Below are 24,828 nucleotides of genomic sequence, written 5' to 3' on the forward strand. Positions count from 1 at the left end.
GTTCAGAACTTTTTTTCTGTGATCACTATGATGTCAGTTTACCTTAATTTACATGTATTTACAGGATCCCGTCACACATTCTTTGCCAGTCAGATCATGAGGTTTGCCGACCTTTATGCTGCCTCAGTTGACAATCTGCTCCACTACCCTTTCTGCTATGTCTTCAGAGCTCCAAATATGCTGGTAAAGACTTTTAGAGCAGAAAATAAGAAAACTTTTTTATTAAATAGTGACAGCACCATGCATTCTTTAAATGTACCAATTTTCATGACACATTCCAAAACAGAAATGTTGTTGAAGATAGCAATGAAACCAAATTATAGAATTTAGATAAACTTCATTCACTAATTTTTTTTCAATTATTTTTCCAAGTACTTTTTTCTAATATCCTTATTTATAGAGTCCTTATTCATATTTAATTACAAGAACCATTTAGGCTTTAGCACTTTAATCACATGTAGAATATTTAAAGATACAGCATACATGCTTGCTATCCTCTAGCTATTATATGAAAAGAATTCACCAATGCTTCAACTTTGATAATGTAACTTCAAAATTATTCTTTGAACATTTTTAGATGCCTCACGAGTCAACAGTGGACCATGAAGATACATTACATATAGAATCTCAGGGAATGGCCCTCAGGTCCAGGGATATGCGGGAGGATTCTCAGGAGGAACGCAGGAAACGGCTGGAGCGGACTCATAGCATCGTCCCGAACCTGATCTGTCCGACACCTCGTCAGTTTACACAGCTAACGGAGGACGACAGCCCAGACGGCACCGATCCCAGTCTGTCAACGTCAAATCGAGACTAAAAAACGCACGCCCATGTTCCTTTGAACCATGATATCTGACCTTTTTTTCTTAGCTTTGGTAATACCTCTGTAGTGTATAAGATTGACTCATTATAACTTATTCTATTTGTTAATGGACCACCTTTTTTAGTTAGAATCCTCAAACGTACTTCTTTTATTTGCTACATTTGTTATAGTCCTCAGACCATATACTATGTGTTTTTTATTACTTGCTGCATTTGATCAAATATATACCGGTTTCATTATGTGCAAAATGGTTAAAATTTAAAGTTGACGTGACATTTTATATTACGACAATACATGTGGATAATTAATTGTCTCCTTGTTTTTGTATGCCTACCTCACCACTTACAAAACTGCTGCCATTAGCCATGCTTTGTTGATTTTCATTGTTAAATTTGTTTAAGATGTTTTAATTTTTTTTGTTGGTAGGGGGGAGGAGGTGTTCATTATTAATGGGCAATTACTCTGTTATGTCATAAAAACAGCATTTATCTAGGCAAGCAAATTACAGGGGTTTATGTTTCAGGCCTTTTTTTATTTTGAATAATTATTATGTGAATATTTTGTTTGCTTTGAATACTTGTTATGTAAATAATATTATATCACCTATTTATACACATCTTGTTGTTTAAGATATGTTTTGAGGGTAGCAATTACATGGACTGGCAAACTATTTGATACTATGCGAGTATTTCACACAGAAGATGAAATCTTGTTAATAATCCAGATACTTTTGAGATTTTTGTTACAGAATGATTTTGTAAAAATATTTTTAAGCTATGCATAATACTTAATATACAAACTTGTACTATACACTCTATTTCTCTTTAATGTCTCTATAAATGAAAGTCATACAATTTTTGGAGAGAGAAAAAGCCACGTTCAAGATCCAGAAAATTGTTCAATGTTGTCATGCATATATTGACAGATTGAGATTAAATCTAATCTTTTTATTTGTCATATTGAAATCCTGACCCTATTACATTATCTATGACTAAAAAACTCAGTTAGAAAGTTTTTACCGACCACTCAGCCTCCTGAAAGAAATTTTAAATTATTCCAAGATATTAAGGCTTACATTGCAAAAATCATTTTCATGATGATTTTGTTTACATATATGAGTTTGAGGTTTTTGTTGAAAAAATTATATCAAAATACATATGTTTAATCAGAGTTCTAATTTTATACATATTTGTTGTCAAATGAGCTGCAAACCCTGTGCCATCCAGTTTATTAAGGTGAATATGTATTTAAACATTTACTATTACATGTATATACAATTCCAAAATAATGAAATGTGAGCAAGAGGAACAACTGCAATATGTATCAAATACATTTAGAGTATTTCATGTTTTCTTGATTTTTTTTTCCTACAAAATTTAAGTTTAATCAAAATTCTAATTTTACACTAGGTTTACACCTGAATTGTTTTCTGGGGTAGCTTTATTTTACACAAGTTTTTTTTTTTCTTAAATCAACCCTTCCCTTATAACATTCCATTACTTTACTTTTCTTTTTCTGTCCATGTATTTTGTTTAAAAATGTTGTAATATCCCTTTATAATCTTAATTAGAGATTATGCTATTTTGATTGCTGATTAGATTAGTTGTTTCTCTGTAGAGACTTCCCTAAATTATACATGTATCTGAGCATTGTTATGAAGAACTGTGAAGAATCCAATGTTGTTACTTTTGAAAATTTTCTGTCATTTTATTTTGGAAGAGACAACATAATTTAAGCTACAAGCACCTGATGTTGAACATTTTTATTTTTTATAATTAAAGCCTTAATTGTTTTTCTTTTTTAAAACTGCATTTAGTTTATTTGAAAATCAATATATATATAGAATGCAAAAACTTTGAATTATATTTCAACTAAATGATAACCTTTACCGGTACATATATACAAAATACATGCATATATGAGAACATATTTTTTTTTTTTAATTTTACTAATTTTTCTAGTTTAGAATTCTATTTAGTTAATATAGCCCCATCCCACTTAATTCTCCAAATGTTTAATATAAAAACACTATTAGAGTTATAAACTTTTTCTGATGTAGCCTACATGTAAAAATTTTTGGATAAAGGAATTAACAAATTTTGTTTAGGAGCAAACAACAATGTTAACAGTGTTGATTTAATATCTGAGTGAACTACAAAAACGCATTTGTTCATAATTTTGTTGCTTCTTTATATTTATAAGTCAAAATGTACTTATAGTGCAATACACAAAATATCAATAATACATATGATGTACTTACTTATTGTTGACACAAATGGTTATATTTTACCTATCGTTGCATTTCAGAATTTATGCTAACCTTACTATTTTGCAAGTTAAAAAAATAAAATGTATTCATTTACTGCTTGAGTTATGTGTTGTCATGAAAGTAGATATTCTACCAACTGAATTTATACTCCAACCAGAGACATAAATAACAATGTTATTTATGTCTCTGTTCTAACGAAATATTTCTCAGAATATTAAATTTAAGATTTTTACAACACGAAACATTTTACGTACGAATTGAAAGGAAGAGTAATTCCCCTTGAAATTCATATCCCAACATGCATCAAAATTACAGATATTTATAGCTGTTAGAAACCAAGCACCTTGAAAATGAAGTTAAAACGATTTTTGCTGCGATATTATCCGCCTGGTAAGTCATAATGACCAAGAGAGTTAATTCTTTATAGATTTTAACAAAATGAGTTCGTGAAATCGAAAATCTTGGTGTTTTATTGATGTAATTTCAAAGTTGGAACCCGTCGCGATGAACGCTGTTGAATCATCATGGCTGAAGTGCACATGTCTGTATGGGTCGGCAGCGATTTTCACCTGTTTTACAATATTTTTCGTTCATTTGAGAGCAGATCGAGAAATTGAATATACATTAATATGATTATAACATATATATAAATAAAATTATGTCGTTTTTATAAAGACCTATGCATTTATTTTCAGAATCTAAATTAAATGGGAATGAAATATTGAAAAGCAAAATCATTTGTTTCCCAAAAGTAACTCTGAAAAAACCCCACCATGTTTGGAAATCCATACAAGTCATTCTTTGGTGGGTTTTTTTTCATGGGGGAAGGGCCTGGGGAGGCAAATTGTAAAAAAAAATATGGATGTGTACTTTTAACCTGTATAAATCTTCATCTCACTACAAAATTATATGCATTTATTAAACAACAGGTTCATTCAGATTGAATATAATTATGATTATTTAATAGTCATAATTCACTCCCGATTGCACGCCTGAAACGCGTGGCCGACATGAAGTGTTCCTTTCGTTGTTTTTTGGATTTTTCTGCAATTCTAATTTTATGTGCATAATCTGTTTGTTAATAATGCATTGACCTGTTTTGATGTTGGTACTCTCATGGCTTGAGAATTTGATAACTTGATAATTTCATTGTGACCGAGTAACACTGCCAGGCAAGATGTATGTCCATACCAGTGAGACCTCTACATTGAAATACTTTAAACTGTTAAGAGGTCTGTGGCTTATATAGGGGTTGAAGTGAAAGCGTTGCTGAAAGAGAAATATGACAAACAGTGCCTATTTACGAGCGGTGTTCATTTTTAAAACACCCCATTTTGAAGAAGAGAAGGGTATATTGTTTTTCCCTTGTGTGTTTGTCTGTCTGTTCCCAACAAATTGAAGTTGCATTTTTCTCAGCAACTATTTATAGGTGCTTGAAATTTTAGCACACTCTTTATTTAGGTATGCCATATGGTGGGATTCATTTTTGTACCAATCAGACTTCAACTTCCATTTAAATGACGATTTTGTTTAATATTTTTAGCCTAAATTGTCTAACAAATTTTCGTCAAGTATTTCTCAACAAACATTTGTCGCAGATGTTTGAAATCTAAATACTCTTTGCGTTGGCATGCCATATGGTGGGATTCATTTTTTTTAACAAATTCAACTGCTTGTCAAATGTCATCTTTGCTCAGTTCTTGCATCACAGCTGGGGTATTACTATTGAGTATTGACTCACAGATATCTTGTTTGTTGAGACTTATTCTTTAAAAAAAACCTTAATCTTTATTTTTAGGTATCATACTAGAGTATGAACAGGGCGGAAACCTGAAAACGAAATCTATAGACCTATTGGATCTGAAAGTAGAGTAAGTTACCATATGATTATCTCTCTCAGAGTCTCTGAAATTAGGTCATACATATGCCCTTTTCAAGCTTGAAGTGAGGTAATTACCAGATCAAATGCAGAGAACAAAATGCTAAATCAAATTACAGTAACAAAAATTAAAAATTGGGCAGCTCTTAATAAAGTAAAGATGTCTGTAATATTGATTCACGTGTTATGAAGTTTTGAATATAAGGGCTTTATTTCTCTCCATAACAGAACTGATGTTGATGCTGTGGTTGATGAAATAGCAAGGAAGGAACCTCTAATTACAGCCTCCAAAACAGAACAAGTCAGGAAACTTGTACAAAGTAGGTGTTCACATAGTCAAAACAAGTCAGTCAAGTCACACAATATGTACAAAGTAAGTGTATGCTTGATCAAACAAGTTGGAAAACTTGTACAGAAGGTGCACTCTCAGTCAAACAAATTTTACAAAGATTATCTACATCTAGTGAAATAAGATGAGAAATTCATACCAATTATAAACAAATAAGTAAAAAAAAATCTATTCATATAAAACAATTAAGTAAAGTTGTACACACATTATATTTTAAGTTGTACATGAGCAGAAAATTGTCCAAAATTATAAAGTTCATCATGATGGTTGTGTATTTTAGGATTGCAGGAGAAGTTAGCTCAAAAAGATGACCATCACTTCTACTTATTCAAGGTAATTATAATTTTACTAAAATTCTTGGAAAGCATCAAATATGTTCACTTATCAATTTGCAGACAGTAACTTTAAAACTAATTTCTACTTTTCAGGTGCTAAGAGCCCACATATTACCACTCACCAATGTTGCATTTAATAAATCAGGGTCAAGGTAAGAGAAAAAAATGTAACATTTCATTTTGTCACCAATTTAATTATTATTTTGGTAATTGATTTTGATGTACAGCACCTTAATCATCAATACTAGGTATGCTTCTCTCACACTACAAGCATTGATATTCATGGGAAAGCTCAATTTTCATGGGTTTCATGGACAACTGTTGCCCTTGAATCAGCATTTCCAATGAATTAAGAAACACAGTTTTTATCAATATATATAGAAACAAATCCAGGAAATTACATCTCAGTCAGTTTTTAAAAAACTGGACAACCTTTAAATGATTCCACAATATTCATGGTTACCTGTATGAATTTTTCTCCACAGCTTCATCACAGGTAGCTATGACCGCACCTGTAAGGTGTGGGACACAGCGTCGGGGGAGGAGTTACACACGCTGGAGGGACATCGCAATGTGGTGTACGCCATAGCATTTAACAATCCATATGGGTAGGTTTTTCCAATTACAAGAAAAGTAATTTTTACAATAATATTTTTAATACATGGACTCGTATACCAGCATTAAGATTTTCCAAAAGGAGAGGCTAAAGGCGATTTTTCGTTGCACCAATTATCAAAAGTAGCCACTTTAAATTTCATAATTTGCAAAATACATGTGAACAATATGAAAATTGGAAATCATTTTAAAAAGCCACATTCAGTGAGTAATTCATATCCTCACGAAAAATTTATATTGAAATTCAAATTTATACTGAAATTTAAAAGAAATGCTGTTTTGAAATTTTATCTTTATTTTTATTATACCCTGAGGTAGTCATTTCATCAGTTTATTCAAGTGAAGAGTTCATAACTTCTAAAACATTGTTTTTCAGTCCTTGATCGATATGAACGTTGCTTAAATTGTGTTGCTATTTTACAGAGATAAAATTGCCACTGGTTCCTTTGACAAGACTTGTAAACTATGGAGCGCAGAGACTGGGAAATGTTACCACACATTTAGAGGACACTCTGCAGAAATTGTAAGTATATTAACATGCACATATGTAAGATTGTAAAGTAGGAACAAAGTAAAGTAAGATTGTGAAGTAAGAACAAAAATATTGCTGTTGATCATATGCTAATGCATGCACATGTTTTTAAAAAGTTGTAGTAATGCCCAAAATTTTCTACCAGAACTCTGGTCTGATACTGTAAAATCCTTATATTTCGCGAGTGCTTAATTCTGCGATCCCGCTGATTTGTATCAAATCGTGAGAATATAAAATTGCGAACGCGGAACGTTTATCATTTTTTCTTGTAGTTTTCAACTCTATGAAAAATAATGTCAAGATGTTAAATCTGCGAGGGGTGCTTCTCGCAATTTTACGTGGATGTTAATTCCTCACATTTAATTAGGAATCTACAGTATGTATGTTCTGTACATAAGCATCATCTTTGACCTGGTTGTTCTGTTTTATAGGTGTGTCTGAGTTTTAACCCCCAGAGTTCGGTGGTGGCCACAGGTAGCATGGACACCACCGCCAAGTTGTGGGACGTCCAGACCGGTCAGGAACTAGTCTCTCTGTCTGTAAGTATCTACCACTTTAGACTTTTTAATTTTTTCCACAGGATGTCTATTTGTAAATGTGGCATACTCTTATTGACAGTGGACCAACTCATAACTTTTCCAGTATCTGGAATAGTTGAAGTAGGGGGAGAGAGGTCCTGGTTTTCTATTTTCGATGTTAAGATAAAACTAACTGAGGAAAGGGGAATTTAATTTGATTTTGGGGCGGTTTTGTTTCCATTGAAAGAAAAAAGATCGACCTCATTGTGAAGGAGCTAGATTAGTCATAGTTAGTAGGCAACACCACCATTTGATGTTCTTTTTTATGTATAGTTAGAAAAAAAACTAGTTTTAGAGAACAAACAGACTACAAGGCATAAGATGAAAATGATTTATCTATTTATTTTTTTCTTTTTTGATAATTTAGCCACAGGTTGGTAACAATAAAGTATGTGACACATTTGACACTGTCTTGATTTTGTCACAGTACTATGTTAAACATTGAGAAGTGGTGCATTTTGTTTGATTTGATCTGATTTCTCAAGTGTGTTTTACATATTTAATCCCACTTGTGTTGAGTACATTTACGAATGCTTATTCAAAGAAATTCTAATGAAACGAAAGCCGTATAATACTAATATGTATAGATACCACAAATGTCATAAATGGAGTTATTGTTGAAATCAGTTCTCAGTATATCATGATTATATCCATATTGATCAACATGTATCTGTATGGTACTGTTGTTGTTGTTGACAGGGTCATTCAGCAGAGATTATCTCCCTTTCATTCAACTCCACTGGGACACAGCTGATTACTGGTTCCTTCGACCACACTGTGTCAGTATGGGACATCAACTCCGGCAAGTAAGTCGGCCTATTATCTGTTATTCTCTCTAAATGATTTTGAGAAATTTGGACATAAAGTTTTGCATTTTGTACTTCATTTACATTCATTCAAATTTCTGAAATGATGAAAATTGCGGGAAGAAAAAAAAGAATTATTGATTGAGATGATATAAGCTGAATGTTTTCAAGAAAAACCATATACTTGTTTACATCTACGGACTTTGAAAGAGAAATAAAGATATGAATGAGGATTTTTTTTTTTTTTAGACGGATTCATTCGCTGATTGGACACAAAGCAGAGATCAGTAGCGCCCAGTTTAACTGGGATTGTTCGTTGATTGCGACAGGGTCCATGGACAAGACCTGCAAAATCTGGGATCCACCCTCAGGTAAAAGCAAAATCTGGCTATAAATATCTGTTGACTTGTATTTCATGGAAATGACCAAATATAGCTTTGATGTAGTCTCTTAAGTCACCACTATTTGGTCTTTTCAAGGGGTTGATTCAAGATTGATATGATTATGATGTTATACATAATCTAATTTTGTTAAAATGTTGAAATATGAGTTACTAGCTATCATATTTTCAGACATTTTACATCATTGTTTGCTAAAGCTGCTGTGTTAATTTACAGAATGCTTGTTTATATAATAATGTGTGAAAATTTATGATTATTTTGTAAGGTTGCTATGACAGTTTATAACACACATGTATCGTTGTTTTATATAATTTCTGCTCTAATTTGCTGTTTTGATATAAAACTCACAATAACAATCTTTGTTTTAGGTCGCTGTATAGGTACTCTACGAGGGCATGATGATGAGGTTCTAGATGTGGCGTTTGACTACACAGGACAAATGCTGCTAACAGCTTCTGCGGACGGAACAGCTCGGTGCTACAACGCTGTCTCTCACAATCTCATCTCCAAGTTTGAGGGACATGAAGGGGAAATATCAAAGGTAAAAAATAAAAAGCAGTTCTCTGTTATCACATGGCATCTAAATATATATATGTACGTTTTTCTATTGCCTCTTGATTTCTCATATTACCAGTAAAGATAATCCTGTTGTTGAAATCTTCATCAATCTTGTAACATATTGTAGATCACATTTAACCCCCAAGGAACCTCGGTGCTGACTGCTAGCTCTGACAAGACGGCTCGGCTGTGGGACCCTGAGAATGGGCGATGTAAACAGATTCTGGAGGGGCACACAGACGAAATCTTCAGCTGTGCATTCAATTATGAAGGCAACACAATAATTACCGGTGAGCAAAGCTTTTTCATTCTGGGATTTAGCTTGAATGTTGATCTTTTCAAATATCTTTTGTCTGTTTTTATCATGAAGCTGATAGTGAGTATACATGAGTTGTCTTTCCCTGGGCTCTTACCTGGAAACCTGATTTATCTTTTCCAGGTAGTAAAGACAACACCTGTAGGATCTGGAGATGAGGCAGGCGTGAGGTGTGTCTGTGACGTACAGTATTATGGTGCCAGCGTTCGATGCTTCATCCAAGTCTGTCCCCTGCCCACAGCCAGAGGCAAGGAGGCATTAAACATTCTCACTGTTTGTTCTTCACATCCAACTCCTAGAGTTTGAGCATTATAGTTAGGGTCTGAAGTTTCTGTTTTACATTCCACCGTCCGAAGTGCTTTGGTCGGGATAAATAGACAAAATATTATTTTTATTTAAGTCATGAGAATTGCTTAGTTACCATGCAGTTTATACTTAATTTTTTTTACATTTACCAACTCGTCATTAATTTATTTATTGTTAATATATATGTTATGATATATACAATTTTACAGTTTAGAGTTTGCCGTCCAATATGAATACATGTATACCAAATGTGTGATTTTTTTTTCTGTTATATAACAAACATATTTTTACTTTTCTAAGGTGTTACTTTTGATTATCAAATTCATTTTCATGTCCATAGTTGGTTGTAAATACAAAAACTGAAAAATACAAATGAACATTTACCAATTGCTGAATGGACTGACACAACATAGTTTTATGATGCATTCCTTGATGATATACTATATACAGGGTTATTTTTGCCCTTGTGAAATTTTCGCCCTTCTACACTTGCAAACAGTTTTGCCCTGTCTTCAATTCACCCAGACACAGTTGTGTTTAAAGAGAGATAATTTGAGACAATGAAATTCACCTAGTCTAAAATTTGTCCACTAACAACAAGGGCAAAAGGGTCGAAAATAAAACTGAGTCAAATTTCCCTGTATACAGTAATGAATCCTAGATGTCAATTATTTCAATGCAGTAAGTGTACTGTGAATTCAATGTATTTGTTTGATTCTATAAATCTTGATTGTAAAATCCAATTCTCTATCTACGTCCTGTGAATGATGACCTTGACATTACATAGTAAAGTCCAAGGCCATAACCATGGTAATGATCTCTTTTATTGTTTTCAGCATTATGTCCTTTTTTTGTTATTTTTTTTTAAACCTATCTTTCAATACAGATTAAAAATGGAGTTTGTTGTATATGTAAATAAAAATTACAAGTGTTCTATGTAAATATTAGGAATGTTGGTGAAATACCATACAGACAAAAATTTTACATAATAAGCATGATTTTATTTTTATAAATTGAATAGATATTGATCAAGTAAAACAATGATAGAATGATCACTGATTGGCAGAAATTTTTTTCACCTGACACTGTTGATAAATTAAACTCTGTATTTGAGTTAAGTATTGCACCTCAATTGACACTTTTAGGGACTGCACAATATATTCAAATACGAATAATGAGTGAAATAGCTATTTCAAGCACTGTTGTACTTAATTTAAATGTATTAATTGTATTGTACATGAATGAAGAATTTTAATTATGTATGGAAAGTTAAGCAAAGTTTGAAGGAATGTTTGAGAATGGAGTGAGTTGGAAGGATTGTTGCAATTGTGCTGGTAAAACATGTATTCGGTATCCACTTTACACAACTTATATTATGAAACACACACACACACACGTGCATATACATACAAATACCACTGGGTTTATTTTGATAAAATGTAACATGTCTTAGCAATTCAGAGAAACTGTTATGGGAAAACAAAAAATGGTGTATTAGAATTCTAGATGTAGAGAAATTATCCAAAAGTTTTAAATTCAATGTTGACATGCTTTGATGATAATTTGATGATTCATTATTTTACCAAGTGTTGTTATTTGTAATGTATGAAAGCTTGCTTTTAAGAAGTGTGTAGTAACTTAATGTGAAGAAGGTTTGTTTAAGAGTTTGCCTATTTGCCTTCAGTTTGCATATTCATATTGGTTTATTGGTTTTTGCCAGTGCAATTTTTTGTTCAAAACATTCCATTTAAATGCAAATAAAGATGTGAAATATGTTTTCAGACATTCTTTTATTTTTGTATATGTCTGCAAAATGTGGAACATTAGTGTAATAATTGCAATAAGGGGATTACACCTGCAAGGAGCTATTGCTCAGTAATTAATCTTGGTGTTTGGTCCTAAAAGTATTATTATACAATAGGCATTTGTACTTGAACACAATTTATCAATATTATATTCTATATGTTTATATTACAAGACCAAAATAAGAAAATATAACAAAACAAGAGGCCCATGGGCCACATCGTTCACTTGAACAACAGTCAGTTCCTTGTAGCATTCTATTTTGTAGCATATGCTATTTCCATTTTAAAACTTTGAACCCCTTTCTGGGGCCCCAGTATTAGTCAATGGTCTGGTTGGCTTAACAATTTAGAATCTATACTATTTTAGGATTCTTGCATAGTTACCTCACAAACTGCAACATTGTAGTTTTCGAGAAGAAATTTTTAAAACACTTTTCCATATAATTATATTTCTGTGTTATACTTTGAACCCCACTTTGGGGCCCATTAATGTAGAATTACATGTACATTACATTATTAGTATTTAAGGATACTTTCAAAGTAATCTCACATATTGAAACACTGTAGTTCTCCAGAAGAAGACTTTTAAACATTATTCCTCTATATGTCTATGTTAAACTGTTAACGCCTCCTGGGTTCCCATTTAGAATCTACACTATTTAAGGACGCTTACTAAGTAATCTGAAAAATTGAAGCATTGTGGTTCACGAGAAGATTTTTTAAATTTTTCCTTTTATGTTAAACTTTGAACCCCTCTTGGGACCACAGTATTAGTCAGGGGGTCACGATTCCACCAGTAGCCATAGATGCTTGCATAGTAATCCCACAAACTGTTGCACTGTAGTTCTTGAGAAGAAGATTTTCAAACATTGTCCCTATATATTTCAATATTAACGTTGAGGCCTCTGTATTAGTCTGGGGGTCACGGCTTCCACAATTTAAATCTTAACAAATTGAGAATGTTTGAATAATAATCTCAGAAACTGTAGCATTGTAGTTCTTGACTAGAAGATTATCAAACACTTTTCCTATATACTTCTATGTTAAACTTTGATCCCCTTCTGGGGCCCCAGTGTTGGTCCGGGGGTCACGATTTTCACAAGAGCCAAGGATAAATTAATAGTAATATCCCAAACTGTTGTATTGTAGTTCGTGAGAAGATTTTTAAACATGTTTCCTATATAGCTAAACTGAATCCCGCATGGGGCCCCAGCAATGGTCGGGGGTCACGGTTTTTACAATTTAGAATCTTCACTATTTATAAAAGCTTTTTTGTAAATATTGGCATTTCTGATGCAGTGGTTTTTTGACATCTACTCACTCTTTCGCGATTATCTCCCGTTCGAAAAAAAAGTTTCGCCCTTATTTTAACAATTTAGAATTCCCTTCCAATAAGAATTAATGCTTTGTACCAAGTTCGGTTAAATTTGGCCCAATGGTTTTAGAGAAGAAGTCAAAAATGTGAAAAGTTTAAAGACGGACAGACGGACGACGGACAACAGATGATCAGAAAAGCTCACTTAAACCTTCGATTCAGGTGAGCTAAAAAGTAATTAAACAGTAATATTTTACAGTTTGATCAACAGAAGCAGTTTCAGTGATTTATTATTCGATTCATCTTCCCTTGTTTTAAGATTGAAAATCATCGGATTCGGGACCAAAGTAAATGATTAAGTCTTTGCAATATTGACGCTAGTTAAATATTAAAGGACTGATAGATTTTCTGGCTTTTTTGTGTCCATCTCTTTGATAAAAATAGAATAAGCACAGTTCTATGTAAAAAGTAATAAAATGAAAAGTTTGTGGGGCGTGACGGTAAATTTAAAACCCCAAACTGTCTCCGTATACTATTTTTCGCGAACAAATTAAAAAAAAATTGTTATTGGTTTCCAATGAAGCGGTGATATTTTTTTTCATATTATCCAATTTATTTTCTGTGCGCCAACAAGGATACCTGTAGATGTGCAATTCCAATAGTGCGATTTTTTAGGAAGAAGGAAGACTATTAAAATTGATGGGGTAGAAGAAAAACTTGAAACTTTTCCAAAACTGCAGCTTTTTATTTGACACGCCGCGTACGTTTGATGCCTTTCTCCTATAGACAATCAATACTTGGCGACATCACACATAGTGGAAGGCAACACCGGGAAATGTGAAGGCGAAGAGATCCCGCCTCATGTCCACTTATAAATCTTTGTATACAGCTATGGAGATGTTAGCATTTGTTGGGATATTTCTGACCTTATTGGGTGAACTGACAGGTAAATTGTATTTCATCCATTTTTTGTCACCGATTTTATGCTCCATATCAATTATAAAGTGATGTTGAAAAACAGTTAACTTTAAAAATAGTCTCAAAACGGACTTGGCTGTAAACCCACTTTCTGTACTGAAATTGAACAATATATGGATATTTTAAATGATTTAAAGCAAATTTAAATCGGGTCAATGATTCAGAAACCATCAATTTCCTCACATGATCTTGATATATTATTATAGGTTAAACCGTTATATAGTCATAAACTCCAGCAGGAAATCAATGAATGTAGGTTTCTTTTGATAAGGAGAGAGGATGGCAATTGTCTTCGAAAAAATTCATCTCAGCTGTAACGTTATACATGTATAAAAATCTGCCTTCCAATTTCCTTTCTATCATTGTTGGGTCTATGAACAATAAATCAGGGCTACGGTTTCGCAATCGGAGAAAAGTTTCAAGGTGTTCACTTTATTATCTATCGATTACATACCCGCAATGAATTGAAAACGCCAATTATCTGTGAAGCATGACTATTTCCACACAAATGCATTGTCAATTAATACTTTATCTCTACACTTTCATCAGAATATTCAAAGCATTATCATTTGATATAAAGATGCACCAGTTCAATGGACCCAACTCCCTTTAATATTTACCCGTAATACATGTAATATCATATAAATAATTTAACACCAAGCCCAGGAAAGTAATTGTTTTAATTGCTTTACTGGGCGGGATGTTGAATTATTCATAATTCCTATTGTATTCTTTGAACATTGAAATAATTGCTTTACGTGAAATTTGATGAATTTCATTTGAATTGGTTTCAGTGGTGGGGGCCCAAGGTGGGTACGAATGTCCGAGATTCATCTACAAACAAGACGCTTACGGATTTATATACAAACTACGGACATATATCCAATGTGAACACGGCTGTTGCGGGCCACACGGGGACTTCTGCTGCACCCCCTCCACAGAAAAACCCACCCCCAAAGACAAGTAAGGGTCTGGCAATATGTACATAATAATGTATACTGTCACCATCCCGCCCCACCCCTATCAAACAGTCAGAACAAATGTGTGGATAGACGTATAAAGCACTGATATCCCTCTTGCATCCTGTAGGGATTTATGATGATGCTGATGATTGATGATGATTGATTTTTGATGTTCGATTGATTGGTCAAATTGTTATGCTCCAGGCACGGTTTTATCAACCGGCGAAATTAGTATTACTTATTCTCCCTTTTATATTAAACCTGAAAGTGTCATTGATTAAACTTACATATATTGACCAATGGGACAGACATAAAATAATATGATCACGTAGATAGGTTCGGTTACCAGTAATTTGGGATGAAGCCACAAAAAAATTATACCTGTGTTGGTGTATGAAAGTAATGACTCGTAACAAACAAGCACCTGTACGGATATGTAGATCGTTTAATTTTATAAGTGGATGGGTTATATATGCAACAAGTGGAGGGCCAATCGTCATGCACTTGTTTTCTTAAACTTTTAAAGAAAACAACTGGAAGGGTTAGACCCCCCCCCCCGCCTCCGCCTCCCCGCTACGTGTCTACATGCATAAATATGTCTACACAGTGGCAGCTTGTACCTTGGACTACTGTATATTAGATAGAATGCACATGTAATTATTATTAAAAGCTCATTTTTTAAAGTGAACTGGTCAGCCCCTCCCTGTTGCTAAGTGCATGCATTTATAATTCTGAGTATCGGTATCAAGACTTAGTACATGTATAACCGTTGTTTTTTTGTTGCTTACAGCGGTGGGCTGTACCTAGGGGTAGCGGCAGGGACCCTGGTGGCCGTTGTGGTCATCATCTCCATCACGTGCTGCTGTATCAGCAAGTACAACAAGAAGAAGGTGACGGTGGGGGTTCACCCAGGCTCCAGACTGGACCAGCATCGCTCCCACATACTGACAGGTAAATAAAGACCAACAGAATAGTGAGACGTTCTGTGAAAGACACGGGTGGTGGGGGGGGGGGGTGGGGGCTGGTGATCACTAGATACTTAATATATTCAATGTAGCGTAATTTTCGCTTCGTGTCATTTTCGCATACTAGTATTTATACAAATTTGCCCAACCAAATACAAATTCGCCGTGACACAGGAAGGATTTAAGAGATAATTCAATACCACATCAAGTTAGCTCTGTTTTAAAGATATTGCATATATATATGACAATAAGGGCACATGCGGCAAAAACAAAACGATGTCTAAATAATTATGGGAATACTGAACAAAAATGACAAATAATAGACGCTTAGAGTTTCAAATTACGGTAATTTTATTTGGATACATACATTTTTAAACATTTTTCGATGTTAATTTAGTTCAAAACCTTGATGAGAGAGCGATGTCCCCTCCACCAGCATATCAACCGAACGCGCCAACAGCCTCGACATCGATAGCACCACGTGACACCTCCGTCAGATACACCCGGAGCAGCGGAAAACCTTTCACCTCTACCTGAAATCGAATGTTAACCACTAAGTATAACCGCACAGCTTTTAAGATAAGTTAAAGCTGCTTTTCAAGACCATATTTTAATGGTCTTGGTATTCTTCATATATGCAATATACGTATAACCCCAAATTAATTATTCCGAATTAACGAGGCATTGTTTTGTATTTGTGATACATCTGCATCATTGTAGTTCGATAGACTTTTGACAACCCGTTTTGTACTTGAATGTATGATGACTAACAAAAGATGATTGCTGAAACGAAAGCAGTCTTTTCACTTCGATGTCCATTATTGTACATAATTTTACTTACTAAAAAGAGTGATTTTATGATTATATCTTATTAATCAAATCTATATAAGAAGCACAAGTTATCTATTTGAAGCACGTAATCTTGTTTTAGATCTAGAAGATGAATAGAATGTAGGTGTATATATCTTTGTAATTCTGTGGCTCTTTTATTGTCTTTAGTAGAACCACGTGATACCGGTATCACTTGATTTATTCATATACATTTATCAAATTATATTCAATTTGTTCGGGATAATTTGATCTTACTGTATACATGTTGCCTTTGTAGATGAAAGCAACTGTATATTACTGTTATTAAGATCTGATTTGTCAATCTATAAGCATTAGATTATTAAGTATTAAATTTTCTGTTCTATTGCGTCTCTTCAGTTTAAAACACCATGCAATTATTTTCATAATCTGGAGATATATGTGTTGTTGATCAAAAGGTTACATGTATGGGGGTATGATATAAATTCTAAAATTACCTCGTGGAAGTTAATAGGCCTATAAGATTTATAACATGACGTTTTTATCAATTGGGTTGCATTTATTTACGCTAAATAATCGATAAGCATAAAAACAAAAACAAAATGCAAGATAAAGAGTTGTCTACGAATATTTTCATGTTTTTTTTCGTTTTTGCATGGGGTGAGTTTGGTATGACAATAAAAAATAAATTGTAACCAGGTTACTACATGTGCAAAAAGTTTATCACTTGTTACAGTCAATTTATTAACGCTATAATGACCCCCCCACCCCCAACAAAACACAAGGTAAATTTCAAGAAAAGATTAATTAATCCGATATTCAGATTTGATAAATAGGTTTGTTTAAATAGATGAAACACCCAATAAACTTCCTAAACGAGATGTTTCTTGTATGTCTCTTCTTCTTCATACAAACTTATATTTCTGTGACTTTTCTGGAAGAACAATATTGATGTATAAACACATCTATATCCAAATTTAAAAAAAATATATTGTTTGTTGCATATGTTCACTTACCTGTATATTTTATGATTAATTGTTACTGTTTAATTCTTATGTACATTTATATATTTTCTAATAAATATCAATAAAATATTTTGATTGTGTGAAATCCTTTCATTTCATACATAAACGCTGCCTTATTTTTAATCTTTCATTGATTGCAATGAATGCTTGTATGCAATTTTGCAATTCATGACTCACGTGATTATCATATAAAGGGATCACAATTAGGTTCAAACTAAATTACAATTTATAATTTTCTATGAAAGTACACGTGATTTCATGATGTTCTTTTTTATTAGCACCCCCCCCCAAAAAAAAATCCCATTCTCGGATCCATATACATGTATAATCTTATCGTTTATAAATTGACCTTGTATCAGAGGATTGTGAAAAAAACTTGCTAATGGACTTTTGTTAAACGTACCTGAAGCAAATCTATATATTTAAAAAAAAAAACAATTACGCATATTAATATTTTAGTAGAAGACCAAAAGAAGAATAGATACCGGAAGTCCTATTGTCAAAATAATATAGTTCTTTTTTAATAAAGCATACAAATGTATTTGATGCATTAACATATTGATCAGTTTTAACATCCTCGAGGCGGTTAGTGATAAAATTTCAAGAGACCTGATATTCATGATATTTATGCGTTGGAATTTGGAGCAATTCAAAATAACGACGGATTAGCAAGTTGTTCTTGGCATTAAATTGTTTATACGTAACAAGATACGGTTTATATAATGTATGATATCCAAATCAAGCGGGATCTACACACCTGAATAGGATCATAAACCTAACATCTATCGATTCATAGTCTCCGGTAACCAAGACTACACCTCTTTTCAAAAGCTTATTTTGAAATCATTTCTTCTTCTATCGATTGTTACAAGTATCATGTTTCCAAAAAAGTGTATGAGAATTTAAATAGACACCTGGATGACCAGCGATGGAAAAATTCAATATCAAATATGGAAATAGTTGTTACTTATTAAAAAAAACGTCAATGACAACAAATCATGCATAGTGTTTTTAAAATGGAGAGAGAGAGAGAGAGAGAGAGAGAGAGAGAGAGAGAGAGAGAGAGAGAGATGCAACGATAAAGAAAATATTGCGAACACTTTCGCAAGGGTGAATTGTGTCGAAGTAAAATTCAGACCTGTATAGATATATCATAGAAAATTACAAGAGGACCATGGGCCACACCGCTCTCCTGAGCAACGATAGCCATAATAAAATCTTTGTAAAATTGGAGCCCCCTCCATTGTGGCCCAACCCTACTTCTGAAAATTATGATTTTGACAAATTTTAATCTACACTATATGTTCTGACTAAAGTTACAGCTTTTCTAGGCAAACTGTGTTTTAGAGGAAACCCCCATTGTGGCCCCACCCTACCCTTAAGATCATTATTTGAACAAACTTGAATCTTTTATACCTGAGGATGCTTCCCAACGAGGTACAGTTTTTCTGGCTGAGGAGTTTCTGAGAAGAAGATTATTAAAGATTTTTCTTTAAATATTCCGATGTGAAAATCTCACCTCTCACTGTGGCCCCACCCTACCCCTGAAGATGGATCATGATTTTATCAAACTTGGATCTACCCTAAGTGAAGATGCTTCCATATGGGTAACAGCTTTTCTGGCTGATCAGTTTCTGATAGAATTTTGAAAAAATTCTCTATAGATGTCTATGTAAAAATTTCGACCCCCATTGTCGCCACACCCTACCCCTGGGGTCATAATTTGAACAAACCTAAATCTACACTACGTGATGAAACTTGTACACAAGTTTCAGCTTTTCTGGCCAAATGGTTTTTAAAGAAGATTTTTGAAAAATACCAACAAGTTTTCAATGGTTTTTAATTATCTCCCTTTGAAAGGGGACATGACCCTTCATTTTAACAAACTTGGATTCCCTTTACCTAAGGATGCTTTGTGCCAAGTTTGGTCGAAATCGGGTCTGTGGTTCTTGAGAAGTCGAAAATGTAAAAAGTTTACAGACAGACAGAAGGACGGACAGACGCCGGAAAAAAAGTGATCAGAAAAGCTTATTTGAGCTTTCAGCTCAGGTGAGCTAAAAACTATTCAACATTAATATATATAAACAAATTATCGATACAAGCACACCGAATGTACTAATATTTAAAGAATAAGGAGTCTTCTGAGGTTACTGGTATCTGATATGGCCGGGGTGATAAAATTCAATTAAGCTCGACGGACTTTATGACAGATTTGATTCCATCCGATTGTATTTAATTCATTTCCTCATGATATTCAAAGAGTGATGCCTAATTGTTTAAATATTAAAATAGGCATTGATGAAATGTATTGGACAATCGTTACAAAATCGATTCGTAGTGTTATCACAAAGACACTGGAAAATAGAAATACAGAAGTATACAAAAAATTCATGTATAATATATATATTTTTAAATATAAACCACCAATTCTGTAAGCGTAATATATTTAGCGTGCACAATATTTGGCGAAAAATGCTTTTTGAACAAGTAACCGGGGATTGGAATGAACGTGCTTATTCTTTTACATCTAGCATTTAGCGATGTCTTTGACTTAGCAGAACCGGTTTTCTGCCAAAATCACTAAAAAGAATACACAGCGAAATGTGTTACACTTACAGTTTATTGTACAACGAATATACGGGGAATATACTGCACACAGGGTTATTTTCGCCCTGTGTTATTTTTGCCCTTCTACGCTTTGCAAACGGTTTGCAAACACTTGAATTCGCCCAGATGCAATTATATTAAAAGAGATGTTATTTGCGAGAATGGAATTCGTTGAGTCTTAAATTCGCCTGCTGACAACGGGGGCGAAAGGGGCAAAAAAAATCCGGGGCGAATATGTCCATGTATACAGTAATACCAACATGTTTAAAATGCAATTAAGGAATGTACATACAACAACTATAACTAACAATAATATACACGCATACAGCGAATATAACAACTGGGGTTTCAGTAATATTTGAGGGCATCAAATTTCGAGGATTCAGTATTTTTAGCAATTTCGAGGATGCGTGAGAAATGATTTATTAATAAATATAGTTTTACATATCAAACTACCATTAAAATTTCAATTCGAGGATCGAAACAATACGATATCAACGAAAAGTGGTGAACAACAAAACTAATGAAATCACTATCCACATGCTTGTGTAATATCGGTACCGCTAGGTTGTCACGCAGCAGTCGGCCACATGAATAAATAAGACGCAGATTGGAATTACCCAGTCTCGTGATTCTGTCCCCTACCTCCTGTCAAACTATGTGATAGACACCTAGTGAAGTGTGACCCTACTGATGAGAATGATTTTTGGAGTTTCTGAGCCGGCCGTCTTTCTTCTTGTGCTCTTCGGCTGGGCAGGGCTCGGGGGTAGGTGATCATCTATTTAAGGGTTTCATTTAGAGCTTTAATTAAGAATATACAACAGATACTGATTATGTTATGTAATTATGAGTCATGATATTCATTGATAGTTTTATTAAACTTTATTTTCAAATGTATTGTACTTATAAAAATGAAAATATTCATTCCAAAGGCGGCTTTGAATTAAAACCTTCCATCAGCTTGACCTAAATACCCAACATGTTGTTTATCGATCTCCACCTGCCATTACTTCACTCTTCATTAATTAAAATCTTCTCCTGCAATCACTGGCGTACAGGAAAACGGTTTTGTTTGGCTTGACTACAAACTGCTGTATTTGTTCTTTTAGGTTTCATTTTTCCTCAATAAAAATATTATTTTATACATAATGAAATATATTGATGCATTTTCAGAAGCGGGTCATTATAAAAAAGCAGGTGAATGCCCAGTAGCGTCCCCTTACATGGCTGGCGTCTGTAGCTACGATTGTTCGTACGATGCCGAATGTGAGGACGACAAAAAGTGTTGCAGCACGGGATGTGGAATGGTCTGTCAGTCCCCTGTGTTTAAAGGTCAAGAGAGAGAGAGAGAGAGAGAGAGAGAGAGAGAGAGAGAGAGAGAGAGAGAGAGAGAGAGAGAGAGAGAGATTCACACCGAACAATTAGGCTAGGTTGTTGATTTCATTCTTTTTTTTTTACAGATGCCCTGTCCAAAGGGGCTGAATGCCCAAAAGTGTCCTATCGAAAGGATACGTATGGGAACACGTGGCCTATGACGTCATTTATCTATTGCGACACAGGATGTTGTGGAAGCAGGGACAATCAGGACTGTTGTGACGAAGACAAGGATAACAGGTCAATATCTCGCGAGATTAAAAAATTCACTGATTTAAAATAAATTTTTCGTAAAAACATAAACATGCAAAAACATGGACAGGCCAATACGCAGTAACTAAATAATCCTTTTCTTCTGTGATTTCATCAACGATTTTTATTTTTATTCAAGACTATTAATGATACACATTTTTATTCAAGACTATTAATGAAACACATAAATGACGAATTTTGATCAAAATATATAACCCTGGCATATATTAATTGGTTAATGCTAAAACTAATATTGATTGATGTATCCGAGTACAGTGTTGCCTGGTTATTACGGACATCTTTTGTTACAAACACAAATTGTCCGGATTAATGAGTCATCTGTATTTTTATAAATGAATCACCAGTTTTAAGATTGTTTACCATTTCAAAAGCTTTTATTTAATTTTTAATTGATTATCAGAAAAATAAGAAAAGGTGAAGAGCTTGTATTACTGATGATCCACTGTAAATACAGAATCGTTAACCTTTGAACTCACAAGCATTCAGCAAATCAAACGCCTTCTTCTCTCTGTGTAGGACTGGCTTGTACGTCGGTGTCGTGGCTGCTTCCTTGGTTCTGATTGTTGCGACAATCTCAGTCACGTGTTGCATCGTCCATCGATACAACAGAAAGAATGTCATGGTGGGAATCAATGCAGGAACACACTATCAAATGCAGCGTAAGTGTTTAACTAACGACAAAGGTCGTCATTTAGTTAACTTTATAAATTATATTTAGTGAAGAAAAAAGCTATATACATTAGCGTTTAGATTGACGTCATATGTCAGCAAAAGTTCAGATAGGTACAGTTTATTTTACGTAAACATATATGTGTTGTTTACTTTAATGTTTTTAAAGGATTTTTTTATTGTTAAATGAAATAGATGTATACGATTTAGAGGTTATATATTTATAGGGAGCTCTTCTTCTTAAGGAGATCGATACAGTGTAAAAATGGCAACGACCATCGAGTTCTCTTTAAGAAAGACGGACGTAGTTATATACTGCTAACGATAAAATTAACCTATTAAGTAACATTTGACCTTTGATTTCACTACGCTTAAATGCGTTTTAAAAGAGTGTGTTTTATGAGATTTTTTTTAAGAGTGTGATTAAGTTTTATTTGTGGTAAGTAGTGCGATCATAATTGTTCTATGTTTTCACGTCTTGTAGCACAAATTGCGCAGTATTCGTACCCAACTGCCCCGCCACTGTATGAGCAAGCTGTGGCCACAGGAGGTCAGAGTCGCAACTCCAATATAACCCATTCCAGATCCAACTCCAATATAACCCATTCCAGATCCAACGGGAAGTTATTTTGAATCTTGTTACCAACATCGATTTATAAACATTTTTTTCTATGTGATATTTACAAAAGTTTTTATCTTTACACTCAAATTGTGTTGTAAATCTCTCTAATTTTAGTATATGCATGTATATTCAAGTATATTTATTTTGTTTAGCGGGATATTTTTTTTTTCAAATAATTTCTCATGCACTGGTTCATGTATATTTTGCATTTACAATCAAATGTATTTAATGAAACATTGAAATAAAGATCTTTGGTGTTAACAAATATGAGTTTTATACTGCGGCGTCGTGAAATGTGTTCAGTGTAAACTTGTATATTGCATGTACTTGTTCAGAGTTTGATGAAATGTATATAATATATACTTATCATTATGTATGCGCGTGCTCTGAAAAATAAAGTTGATATACTGGATCATTTACATGCATTAAAAAAGAAAAATATATGGTAGATATTGATATACGTGGGAAAGACAAATAAGGCCGCCCAAAAAAAATTAACTTGCAATTACGAGAAAAGATCTCGTTATTACGAGTTCTGATCATTATCTCGTTATTACGAAAAAGATCTCGTTATTAAGAGAAAAGATCTCTCAATAATGAGAAAAGATCTCGTTATTACGAGTTAATTATCTCGTTATTGCGAGAAAAGATTTTGTTATTACGAATTAATTATCTCGTTATTACGAGAAAAGATCTCGCTATTAAGAGTTCATCATCTCGTTGTTACGAAAAAGATCTCGTTAATTATTACTAGAAAAGATCTCATAATAATGGGAAACGATCTGAGTTAATTATCTCGTTATTACGTTCAAATATCTCGTTATTACGAGTTAATCATTTCGTTTTTACAAGAAAAGACCTCGTAATTACGAGAAAATATCTTGTTATTACGAATAAATATTTCCTAATTACGATGAAATATCTTGTTATAATACAATATATATATAGTAGTCATTATTTGATTTTTAATTGTGAAAAAATACAAATATAATAAGTGTTCCTCGTTCTTCAGATCTAGACCTCCAAGTCGATTGGTTAACCCTTTCAGTCTATTTTTTTTCCTTTCCAAAAAAGTTAATTCAATTTTCATAATTATTTAAAAAAAAAGATCGTTATTTATTAATTTCTACATAAAATGACCGAATTCGACATTTCATCGTATATGAATAAGGAAAGAATTTCATGTACATGTATTTTTACTTTTCAATTTTTATTACAGTAGTCCTATAGCTAGTCCTAGTAATAAAAACACATATTTACCTCGGTTTGTGTTTCATATATTCATACACAACCTATATTGAAAATACATAATTGTTTTTATATATCAACATTTTGGAGTCTGAAAAAAAAAATTATCCCTCAAATAGATGAATTGGTCAACTAATTTACTAATTAATCTGCTTTGCTCCTTCTTCTGAAATTTCTTTCACTTACCTAATGAATTTCTTTATATAATATGTTCATCCATTTTATATAAAAAGACTCAGCGATTACATGTAGAACAATGAAACGCACCATTTTTTATAGGTCTTTTCTCGTAATAACGAGATTATTTTCAGAATAACGAGATCTGTTCTCGTAGTTACGAGCTCTTTTCTCATAATAAAGAAATAGATAACTCACAATAACGAGATCTTTTCTCGTAATTACGAGATA

General features: G+C 33.3%; 4 protein-coding genes across 8 annotated transcripts in view; all 4 read left to right on the top strand.

Moving 5' to 3' along the window:
* The window catches only part of LOC105325061 (cytosolic purine 5'-nucleotidase), a 45,887-nt gene extending 42,701 nt beyond the window's left edge, over positions 1-3,186 (top strand). For all 5 annotated transcript variants that reach the window (XM_066068833.1, XM_011424440.4, XM_011424439.4 and 2 more), the window contains 2 exons: positions 65-183; positions 578-3,186. In XM_066068833.1, the coding sequence (XP_065924905.1) occupies positions 65-183; positions 578-817 (359 nt within the window). In that variant the 3' untranslated portion in view covers positions 818-3,186. The remainder of the gene's footprint in view (positions 1-64; positions 184-577) is intronic.
* Positions 3,187-3,357: 171 nt separating this feature from the next.
* On the top strand, positions 3,358-11,542 carry LOC105325064 (dynein assembly factor with WD repeat domains 1). Its single transcript, XM_011424444.4, has 13 exons — positions 3,358-3,482; positions 4,891-4,963; positions 5,200-5,291; positions 5,601-5,653; positions 5,749-5,807; positions 6,141-6,263; positions 6,694-6,793; positions 7,234-7,341; positions 8,080-8,186; positions 8,436-8,557; positions 8,956-9,128; positions 9,273-9,435; positions 9,585-11,542. The coding sequence occupies exons 1-13, from the start codon at positions 3,443-3,445 to the stop codon at positions 9,617-9,619; spliced, it is 1,248 nt and encodes a 415-aa protein (XP_011422746.2). The 5' UTR covers positions 3,358-3,442; the 3' UTR covers positions 9,620-11,542.
* Positions 11,543-13,503: 1,961 nt separating this feature from the next.
* On the top strand, positions 13,504-17,698 carry LOC105325065 (uncharacterized). The gene is made up of 4 exons (XM_011424445.4): positions 13,504-13,833; positions 14,660-14,828; positions 15,618-15,778; positions 16,190-17,698. Exons 1-4 carry the CDS (start codon positions 13,749-13,751, stop codon positions 16,327-16,329), a joined length of 555 nt encoding a protein of 184 aa, XP_011422747.3. The 5' UTR covers positions 13,504-13,748; the 3' UTR covers positions 16,330-17,698.
* Positions 17,699-20,781: 3,083 nt separating this feature from the next.
* LOC105325066 (uncharacterized) lies at positions 20,782-23,424 on the top strand. Its single transcript, XM_011424448.4, has 5 exons — positions 20,782-21,000; positions 21,408-21,566; positions 21,695-21,848; positions 22,398-22,540; positions 23,035-23,424. Exons 1-5 carry the CDS (start codon positions 20,928-20,930, stop codon positions 23,181-23,183), a joined length of 678 nt encoding a protein of 225 aa, XP_011422750.3. The 5' UTR covers positions 20,782-20,927; the 3' UTR covers positions 23,184-23,424.
* Positions 23,425-24,828: the final 1,404 nt, after the last annotated feature.

This window comes from Magallana gigas, chromosome 8, assembly GCF_963853765.1.
Source record: "Magallana gigas chromosome 8, xbMagGiga1.1, whole genome shotgun sequence".
In the NCBI taxonomy this organism is placed as follows: domain Eukaryota; kingdom Metazoa; phylum Mollusca; class Bivalvia; order Ostreida; family Ostreidae; genus Magallana; species Magallana gigas.